The sequence below is a fragment of the Canis lupus genome, chromosome 30, assembly GCF_011100685.1.
Source record: "Canis lupus familiaris isolate Mischka breed German Shepherd chromosome 30, alternate assembly UU_Cfam_GSD_1.0, whole genome shotgun sequence".
NCBI lineage: Eukaryota > Metazoa > Chordata > Mammalia > Carnivora > Canidae > Canis > Canis lupus.
In genome coordinates this window covers 642,631-653,913 of record NC_049251.1, presented here as the reverse complement: position 1 = coordinate 653,913, position 11,283 = coordinate 642,631, and the positions used below count along the sequence as shown (strand labels likewise).

At 37.3% G+C, this 11,283-nt stretch overlaps 1 protein-coding gene across 1 annotated transcript; it reads right to left on the bottom strand.

The window, feature by feature from the left end:
- Positions 1 to 10,311: 10,311 nt before the first annotated feature.
- Positions 10,312 to 11,283, bottom strand: OR4K5 (olfactory receptor family 4 subfamily K member 5). The gene has a single exon (NM_001389133.1). The coding sequence runs from the start codon at positions 11,281 to 11,283 to the stop codon at positions 10,312 to 10,314; it is 972 nt and encodes a 323-aa protein (NP_001376062.1).

Sequence of the window (11,283 nt, the reverse complement as noted above, 5' to 3'; positions counted from 1 at the left end):
GTTGTCCATTTTTCAGCTTGCATCAAGACATAGAATCAAGCCACTTCTAGAAATCCTTCTATGACACCATAAACTTAATCTGAAGTAAAGGTACTGATGCAACAAAAGGAGATAGTATAGAATTCTGGACTACTTAATCGTGCCAATTACCTGTGCTTTTTTACCTGCTTCAGTCTGGCCCTAGATTTACCAGTTGCAATACATGACAGCTTACTACTGTGACAGCTAGAAATTGTGACTTGCTATACTTGGTTTATAACAAGCGGTGTTAGTCACGTAGTTACCTGAAAACCCATGGTCTCTGTCAAAAGAAAACTCATTCTCTGATAGGGACCTGCAGCACCCTAGGATTTGCTTTTCAGCCAGTGTGTAGTTCTCTGCTGCAGGATGCAGGGTGTCTTTTCCAGGATCCTAGGAGTTAGCATCATCATTCTTCTAAGTGACTTTGCCAAAGAATCTACACAGTGCTCTTATTTATCATCCATATCTTTATTTCATTGGTTTTCCTGGCTTATGAAGCTTGAATACCAGGGTAGCTTGCACTCAAGACTGGACTTAGTACAGAAGATTCATTGTAAGCTGGAAATCCTGTGTGAGTCAAGCTAAAATTATGCTAAAGATCTGTGAGCCTGTAAGCATTGTGTCTCTTTCTCAGTGGTAAGGATACAAAAGAAATTACATGTCTTGTATGCTATGAAGGAATTACGTATCATGCCCCAGAGTATTCAAACCTTTAAAACCTGAATGATTTGGCAGATCCCTGAAATGGTAGGGATGATCTCTTACCCTCTTTTGTGTCAATTTCTGTTCACAGGTCCAATCACTGTGTGCTTTTAACGTAGTGGACTAGTATGATGATATATAGATTCCTGGACCATTGTTTCCTAAGGACTGTATTGTGACAAAGTACAAGAACCAATATGGAAATGGGTCAACTGCAAATATTTCAGAGGGCTAGGGAGTGACTGAATTTTTTTAATTGTGAAAACTCTGGCACAATATAGAGTTGAAGGTTTTCTTCTTTGACATTTCAGTTACTTTGGGCAATCTTCATGTATTGGGTCCCTATATAGTTTGGAATTTTAAGATACTGAAAATACAGCATGTTATATGGCAAGGATCTTCTCCAAAGGAAAGTTTTTATGATGAAATATAGTTTTTGTCAAAAAAAGTAAAAATACCTATCATGAAATATTAGATCTCAACTCTGCTGTTAGATTCTTCTTTCCCATTTTCAGTCTTCTAAAAACCATTGGGAAGTGTCTCGACATCACTTAATGTGTTTCTCCTGAAGGTTTCTGTTACTCTGCATTTTTAGAAATTATTCTGCTAATGCTTTCCTTTTACCCTGTGGCTAACTTGAAACAGATTATTTCCAGTTATTCAGACTTTAATGGAGCTAAACCTTCTTCACTTTTTATCCCAAGCTAGCATCTTGAGGTACACTTTCCTCTGGCCATATTGTCTTTTATCTTGAGTCTGTTCCATCACTTCAGCTCTCTCGGCTATGCATTACATTTCTGTACCTTGTCTAAAGTGTTACTCATCTACTTAGCTTATACACATAGCAGAAGTAATTTAAATTCTGAGAGCTGAGGGAGGGAACAAACAAGTCTCCCCTGGTTTTTGGTATTATATCTTCTACTTTTTAAATAGTCACATTATGAAAACACTTTGGGAATTTTATCACCTACCATAGACAAAGTCCCTGTTCTTATGAAGCTTAGTTCTGTCAGGGAGAACTATATTAATCAAATGAGGATATAGGTTAGTGTGGTATATGAGTAGAGAGCCAAGAGCCTTATTAACTGGGTTAGTGAGGACTTTTTTTTTTCCTTTTGTCTCAAGAGTAATGGATAAGAATTGAAAGATTTTAAGGAGGTGACCTGATCAAAAGCAAGTAATTTGTCCAAGATCACATAAAAATAATTTAGTCTGTACTTGGATTTGACAAGTGTTTTGACAAGCATTACCAAAGTTATTTTCAGATCTCTAAAATATACATTTCTGATTTCCCCATTTTTATGCAGTTTAATTTCTCTACCAGTTTCTCAAGTGGTATAGGAAAAGTCTACAGAAATCTGTGAAGCAGATAGAAAGAAAAGATAATTTCAAATTATCATTTTGAAATACCTGTAGAAAAAAATATACCAAATTAGATTAAGATTTTTTTAAGATTTATTTATTTATTTATGAGACACACAGACTGAGAGAGAGAGAGAGAGAGACAGGGACATAGGCAGAGGGAGAAGCTGGCTCCTCGCAGGAATCCCAATGCAGGACTCCATCCCAGATCTCGGTATCATGACTGGAGCCAAAAGCTGGTGACCAACCACTGAGCCACCCAGGCATCCCTAAAATTAGTTTTAAACAGAATATAACATCAGCTTCTACTGCACTAAATGTCACATCCAGCTGAAATATATTGCTAGTTACCTTGAATAGTTGATAAAAAGTAAATTAAAAATGCATTGGTTTCAGTATTATGAATGTCTTTGTTTACTTGGAACTAGAGTAATTTGAAATATTTATGAAAAAAACTTATTAAAGTCTATAACTCTTGGCTTTATAGTTTGTTTTTTATCATTGAATGTATGACACACAAATGCAGGAGCAGAGTGGTGTTGCTTCTGCCTTGGTAATGATGTTAAGGCCTACAGGGTAAAGAAAACAAGCAGATTTATCTTTTCAAACTGAAAGTACTTCAGTAAGATATTTCTATAAAAACCAGACTGATGATTACAATTTTAACACAAACCTTAAGGATTCAGTGTCATAAACACTTGAATTATCCATTTTCCCTTGTTACAGAGCACTCTACAAGGTTTCCTATCACATTAAAAAAAAGTCCATGAATGGGGAAAAACAAACAAGCAAAACAAAACGATGGGGGAAAAAGTGCTGAATCACTGGAAAGAGTCACATTGGCTTGGAGCAGAGACTGAAATTTTATTTTTGTATTATTTTTTTAAGATAGCAAATACTTAATTTGTTGTCTTACCAAGAGAAAAACATTTAAATAGCTTGCAAAATGATATAACATACTTCATAGATGCAGGATTCTGCACCTTTTGGAATATGCTGTGGATGAATTTCACGTCAGTATATAAACAGATGAAAACGCTAACATTTTTTGGTTCACCCAGCTCCTGAATTTCCTCATTATGTGTCATATTTTATGAACCACTTTTAGATGCTTCTGATTTTTCAGTATCTTCAAAATACTTAAATGTTTCTGTATCTACGAGTCCAGTCAGGAGACAGAAACCACACTGGTATTTTGAACAAGGAATATTGAATAAACACTTATTTAAATGGTAATAAGAGGTTACAAAAAAGATGAAAGAGAGCTCTAGATAATGTGCTAGGGCTGAAAGAGAGAACCCAAGCAAAGAATACACTTGGAAGGGGGTTTCAGAACTCTCTGGGAAGAGCATATGACTAGGCCCCTGGATAGCAAGTTCCCTAGATTGTCTTGTGGCAAAGCTGGTCCATAGATGGAGAGAATGAGGAGCAGGAAATTAAGGCTGAGGCTGGCAACAAAACTTGCTGGAGGCTGAGTGCCACTGGGTGGGCCATTGCAGCTGCACTGTAGGAGAAAGAAATTAAGGACACTGGAAGTGGGAAGAGAAGCCTCTTTTTTCTGTAGCATTTATCAAGCATCCTATCCTGACAAAGGTAAAAGGTTTGAGTCCAGGTATGGTATCATAAAGCAGGCCAATGAAGGGTGGACGTGATGTCAAGAGACAGCAAATATTATAAAATTAATAAATCTATAGAGCTGCTTTGTCAAGAAGTACACAGAGGGAAAAATATGATTCGTTTTTATTAAATGGAATATTTCATTTTTAGCAATTTATCTGCTCTTGCTACTCTTTTGATGAGAGGAAACTCCACACACTATTGTGACCATTGCTCTTTTTCTTGGCATGCATTAGCTAGAAATTCTTCTAACAGCTCTGAAATTGTGTCTAAGAAAATAGTCAATTTCATCAACATTCAAAATGTAGGACTTGGAATATCCAGCTTGTCAGGAGATTATACCAAGATTTAAGAATAAAATGTGTTTTTCTTTATCCATTCATCCTTCGATGGCTCCTTCCACAGTTTGGCTATTGTGGACATTGCTGCTATAAACATCGGGGTGCAGCTGTCCTGGCTTTTCATTGCATCTGTATCTTTGGAGTAAATCCCCAGCAGTGCAATTGCTGGGTCATAAGGCAGATCTATTTTTAACTCTTTGAGGAAACTCCACACAGTTTTCCGAAATGGCTGCACCAGTTCACATTCCCACCAACAGTGCAAGAGGGTTCCCTTTCTCCGCATCCTCTCCAACATTTGTGGTTTCCCTCCTTGTTAATTTTCCCCATTCTCACTGGTGTGAGGTGGTATCTTTTTGTGGTTTTGATTTGCATTTCCCTGATGGTAAGTGATGTGGAAGGGGAGGTGGGCAGGAGGTGGGGGTGACTGGGTGATGGGCACTGATGGGGGCACTTGATGGGATGAGCACTGGGTGTTATTTTATATGTTGGCAAATTGAACACCAATAAAAAATAAATTTATAAAATAAATAAATAAATAAATAAATAAATAAATAAATAAATAAATATAAAAGTATTTAAAGAGAAAAAAAATGTGTTTTTCTCTATTACATGAAAACTTGCTGGCCTTCCAGGCATTCTTTGGAAGAACTTCACTGAAATATAAATAACATTTCATTTTATCTTGAATGAGACCTTGCAAAAGTAATTTGTTTGTAAGGAACATAAGTGGGACACCTGGGTAGCTCAGTGGTTGAGAGTCTTGCCTTTGACCCAGGTCATGATCCCTGGGTGCTAGGATCGAGTCCCGCATCAGGCTCCCTGCTTCTCCCTCTGCCTATGTCTCTGCATCTCTCTGTGTGTTTCTCATGAATAAATAAATAAAATAATTTTTTAAAAAAGGAACATAAGTGATACCTGGGAAAAAATTAAATGAATTTGGGAAAATTTGGGTTCTTTGACTCAAACATTTCCTCTTCTGTAAATATTAGTTTTGAGAGTTCAGATTCCAGTTCTTTTTTAAAATGTATTTATTAGAGAGAGCACACATATGTGAATGGGGGAAGGGACAGCAGGAGAGGGAAGGAAGCAGACTCCTGGCTGAACTGGATCCCAGGACCCTGACATCATGACCTAGCCAAAATCGAGAGTGTGATGCTTAACCGAATGAGCTACCCAGAGGCCTCCTGATTCTATTTCTTAATACTTATTAAATTTCAAAGATTCCATTAAGATAAAAGTCTAATTCAGTATCATAGGGAGCATATATTTTCCCCATTAAAGAGCACTATACATTTTTTTTATTGGAGTTCAATTTGCCAACATATAGCATAACACCCAGTGCTCATCCCATCAAGTGCCCCCCTCAGTGCCCGTCATGCAGTCACCCCCACCCCCCCGCCACCTCCCTTTCCACCACCCCTTGTTCATTTCCCAGAGTTAAGAGTCTCTCATGTTCTGTCTCCCTTTCTGATATTTCCCACTCATTTTTTCTCCTTTCCCCTTTATTCCCTTTCACTATTTTTTATGAATGAGACCATATAATCAGTTCTTTATAGATCTTGGACACTAGCCCTTTATCTGATAGGTCATTTGCAAATATCTTCTCCCATTCTGTAGGTTGTCTTTTAGTTTTGTTGACTGTATCTTTTGTTGTGCAAAAGCTTCTTATCTTGATGAAGTCCCCATAGTTCATTTTTGCTTTTGTTTTTCTTGCCTTCATGGATGTATCTTGCAAGAAGTTACTGTGACCGAGTTCAAAAAGGGTGTTGCCTGTGTTCTCCTCTAGGATTTTGATGGAATCTTGTCTCACATTTAGATCTTTCATCCATTTTGAGTTTATTTTTGTATATGGTGTAAGAGAATGATCCCAGTCATCAAAAACATCCCAAGACACAAAGTCCAGAGCCAGATGGCTTCCCAGGGGAATTCTATCAAACGTTTAAAGAAGATACCATACCTATTCTACTAAAGCTGTTTGGAAAAATAGAAAGAGATGGAGTACTTCCAAACTCATTCTATGAGGCCAGCATCACCTTCATTCCAAAACCAGACAAAGACCCCACCAAAAAGGAGAATTATAGACCCATATCCCTGATGAACATGGATGCAAAAATTCTCAACAAGATACTAGTCAATAGGATCCAACAATACATTAAGAAGATTATTAACGATGACCAAGTGGGATTTATCCCTGGGATACAAGGCTAGTTCAACACTCGGAAAGCAATCAAAGCGATTGATCATATCAGCAAGAGAAAAAACAAGAACCATATGATCCTCTCAAGAGATGCAGAGAAAGCATTTGACAAAATATAGCATCCATTCCTGATCAAAACTCTTCAGAGTGTAGGGATAGAAGGAACATTCCTCAGCATCTTAAGAACCATCTATGAAATGCCTACAGCAAATATTCTCAATGGGGAAACACTGGGAGCCTTTCCCCTAAGTTCAGGAACACGACAGGGATGTCCACTCTCACTACTGCTATTCAACATAGTACTAAAGGTCCTAGCCTCAGCAAATAGGCAACAAAAAGAAATAAAAGGCATTTAAATTGGCAAAGAAGAAGTCAAACTCCCCCTCTTCACATATGACATGATACTGTACATAGAAAACCAAAGACTCCACCCCCAAGATTGCTAGAACCCATACAGCAATTCGGCAGTGCGGCAGGACACAAAATCAATGCCTAGAAGTCAGTGGCATTTCTGTACACTAACAAATGAGACTGAAGAAAGAGAAATTAAGGAATCAATCCCATTTACAATTGCACCCAAAAGCATAAGATACCTAGGAATAAACCTAACCAAAGACGGAAAAGATCTATACCCTAAAAACTACAGAACACTTCTGAAAGAAATTGAGGAAGACACAAAGAGATGGAAAAATGTTCCATGCTCATGGATTGGAAGAATTAATATTGTGAAAATGTCAATGCTACCTAGGTCATTTATACATTTAATGCAATCCCTATCAAAATACCATGGAATTTCTTCAGAGAGTTGGAACAAATTATTTTAAGATTTGTGTGGAATCAAGAAGACACCGAATAGCCAGAGGAATTTTAAAAAAGAAAACCATAGCTGGGGGCATCAGAATTCCAGATTTCTGCTTGAACTACAAAGCTGTGGTCATCAAGACAGTGTGGTACCTGCACAGAAACAGACACATAGATCAATGGAACAGAATAGAGAATCCAGAAGCGGACTTTATGGTCAATTAATATTCGACAAAGTAGTAAAGACTATCCACTGGAAAAAGACAGTCTCTTCAATAAATGGCGCGGGAAAATTGGACAATCTACATTTTTTAAACTGAAAACCAGCTGCCTTCTCATTAAAATGTAGAAATGAAAAAAATTAAAATTACTTAAATGAATTGTATTTATATTACCTTTAGTAAACCGTACCTATTCTACTAAAGCTGTTCAAAAAGATAGAAAGAGATGGAATACTTCCAAACTCATTCTATGAGGCCAGCATCACCTTAATTCCAAAACCAGACAGAGACACTACCAAAAAGGAGAATTATAGACCCATATCCCTGATGAACATGGATACTAGACAATAAGATCCTACAACATATTTTTTTTAATTTTTTAATTTATTTATGATAGTCACAGAGAGAGAGAGAGAGAGACAGAGACACAGGCAGAGGGAGAAGCAGGCTCCATGCACCGGGAGCCTGATGTGGGATTCGATCCCGGGTCTCCAGGATCGCGCCCTGGGCCAAAGGCAGGCGCCAAACCGCTGCGCCACCCAGGGATCCCAGATCCTACAATATATTAAGAAGATTATTCACCATGACCAAGTGGGATTTATCCCCGAGATGCAAGGCTGCTTCAACACTCGTAAAACAATCAGTGTGATTCATCATATCAGCAAGAGAAAAAACAAGGACCATAGGATCCTCTCAATAGATGCAGAGAAAGCATTTGACAAAATACAGCAACCATTCCTGATCAAATCTCTTCAGAGTGTAGAGATAGAGGGAACATTCCTCAGCATCTTAAAAGCCATCTACGAAAAGCCCACAGCAAATATCATTCTCAATGGGGAAACACTGGGAGCCTTTCCACTAAGATCAGGAACACGACAGGGATGTCCACTCTCACCACTGCTATTCAACATAGTACTAGAAGTCCTAGCCTCAGCAATCAGACAACAAATAGAAATAAAAGGCATTCAAATTGGCAAAAAAGAAGTCAAACTCTCCCTCTTCGCAGATGACATGACACTCTACTAGAAAACCCAAAAGCTCCACCCCCAAGATTGCTAGAACTCATACAGCAATTTGACAGTGTGGCAGGATACAAAATCAATGCCCAGAACTCAGTGGCATTTCTATATACTAACAATGAGACCAAAGAAAGAGAAATTAAGGAGTCAATCCTATTTACAATTGCACCTAAAAATAAAGGATATAGTTTTATAAATTATGTTTATGCTTGATTTATATGAATGAAATAGGTTTTTGAAGTAAAATAATAATGTATATTCAATCTTATGTTTAAGAGTTTATGCTGTTGTTTGGGAAGGAGATTTATGATATTTATCATATTTTCAAAAAAATCCATAGTCAAAGAATGTTATGAGTAACTGAGTAGCTATAACTGGTGCAGTTAACCAGATTACATACTTTCTGAATTTCTTAACACATTCATTTTCACTATTTATTATATTTAACATAACATTTTTATAAAATACCCAACAAGAAATTCAGTTTCATAGTAGGATAATCAAATCACCTACCATTGAAAAAAGAATGAAATTAATAAGCCTTTTAATGAATTCCACCTCCCTAATATTTTGGTACTGCCAGATGGTTAAGAGAAAATCATGCAGTGCTTAGTCTTTTATTCAAGAAGAGGAATCATAAGGCTGGACCTCATTCCTTGAATAGAATACAAGGCAGCCTGCATGGTATAGAGTCAGGAAACATCGGAAAGATCTCTTATTTGTGCCCCTGTTTTACATCTAGTCTGCGAAGTCTCCTTTCTCACTATTGATGGTATTATATCCTAAAATTAGAAAGAAGTGTGTATATATTCTTGGAAGAGGTAACTGATGTATTTAAATTTAGACATCAGTATAAATTACTGTTATGCTTTGCTTAATGGAAAGTAAACTTTGAGAGTAGAAAAGAGCAAAGAATATCAGGTCTCAGAAGAACCAGAATGCTATGGAGAGAGTAAAGATTGAGGGGTGGGAAAAGGGGAAATTCCCAAGGTTTTTTCAATATTTTACTTAATGATGCTTTATTATGTTTGGGTTCAGAAAAGGTGAGATGGAATTGGGAAGATAAGAAGGCAAACAACAAAAAGTAAATTTAGTGTTTTTATCCTTGGCATAAAGGAGAGAGTAATGTTTATGTCTGTCTAATTGCCTTTTATGAATTGAGGAGTTTGTGGGGGGAAAGACCTAAAAACTTTGATCAATATTAATAAATCCCCTAGTCATCCCTAGAAATCAGGGTAGAGCTCCAGAGGTATTTCAGTGTCCAGGTTACAGTTGAGTTGTATGTTTATCATTGATTCATTGTCACTAAGAACTCCATGTTTGGTCCCAATGCAAAGACTTGCATAGCTTCTTATAGAACGGGCTAAAGAGTCTGTGTTTTCAGAGTAAACTGATCACAGAAAGATCATTAAGTGAAAGATTTAAAATGCAAGCTCCTGATTATGTATAATTCATTTTAAAGCATTGTTAGTTATTAGGAAACAATATGGGATAGGCATAATGTTGGGGGAGGGATTTCATAATCTAAGAATCTCCACTTAGGTATACACACTTAAATCAGTGAAATGGCTATTTTCTGGGTGGGTAAATTCAGTTTCACATTCCTAAGTATTATTTATCTATCTAGATTCTTCAGGCATATAAATGAGGAAACTCATAAGACCAGGAAAAATACTTAAATTCATGCTCACCAAAGAATCAGGTACTCATTTTTTCCCTATCATATTCCTATTTACCAGCAACTAAGGCCATATTTACCTGCAACTAAGGCAGTGAAAGCATTTATACTATCCACATATCGTCATTCTACATTTTATTTCCAAAACCAGTAATCATGATACATTTTTCCGTATTTTTTTACATTTAGCTTTTGCTTAGATGATACCTGGAAAGGGCCTAGTTAATATCCATCAGATATTCTCTATTTCATCTTCTTCATCACTTCCATCATAGTTGAGATATGGCACAAGAATACATTGAAAATATTTATAGACAGAGTATTGATTTGAGGAATTTGAAGGGATTGTGTATTAATAAAGAGAACTCCTCACTGCTAGTGGAATTTCAGAAATTTTCTTGGGCCTCAGGTAATAGGTCATAATATTCCTCATGGCAGCCTTCATATCCCTGTTCCTTAGTGTATAGATAATGGGGTTTAGAATGGGAGTGAACACAGTGTAAAATATGGCAAGAAGTTTATCCACAGGGTAAGTGGTAAAGGGCCACACATAGATGAAAATGCAAGGTCCAAAGAACAAAATTACTACAGTGATATGGGCAGCCAGTGTAGAAAATGCCTTGGCCATTGCAGCGGAAGACTTAAACCAGACAGTGACAAGAATAATGATGTCAGAGCCAACTAAGAGAGAGAAAGTGCTTACGGAGAGAATACCACTATTGACTACAATGAGTATTTCAATGATGTAAGAGTCCAGGCAGGCAAGTTTGGTCACTCGAGGAAGATCACAAAAAAAGCTGTCTACTACATTAGGTCCACAAAAAGGTAGGGTCACGGTAAACGATAACTGACTTAATGTGTGCACCAAGCCCACAGCCCAGGAGACTATTACCAGGACAGTGCACGTCCTTTGACTCATGATGACTACATAGTGTAGAGGTTTGCATATGGCTACATATCTATCATAGGCCATGGAGACAAGTAGTACCATCTCTCCTCCAGTAAAAAGGTGAATGAAGAATATCTGAGCTATGCAGCCATTGAAGGAAATGGTCTTATGTTCACTCAGGAAATCTACAATCATCTTAGGGGTAGCAAAAGAAGCCTGACAGATGTCCACAAAGGAGAGATTTCCTAGGAGGAAGTACATGGGGGAGTGCAGACTGTTATCAGAAGTTACTGTGATGATTATGAGAAGGTTTCCCAGCACAATGATGACATATAACACAGAGAAAAAAACAAAAAAGAAAAGCTGGAGCTCCTGAGAACTGGAGAGTCCCAGCAATACAAATTCAGACACCACTGAAGAATTGACCTTATCCAT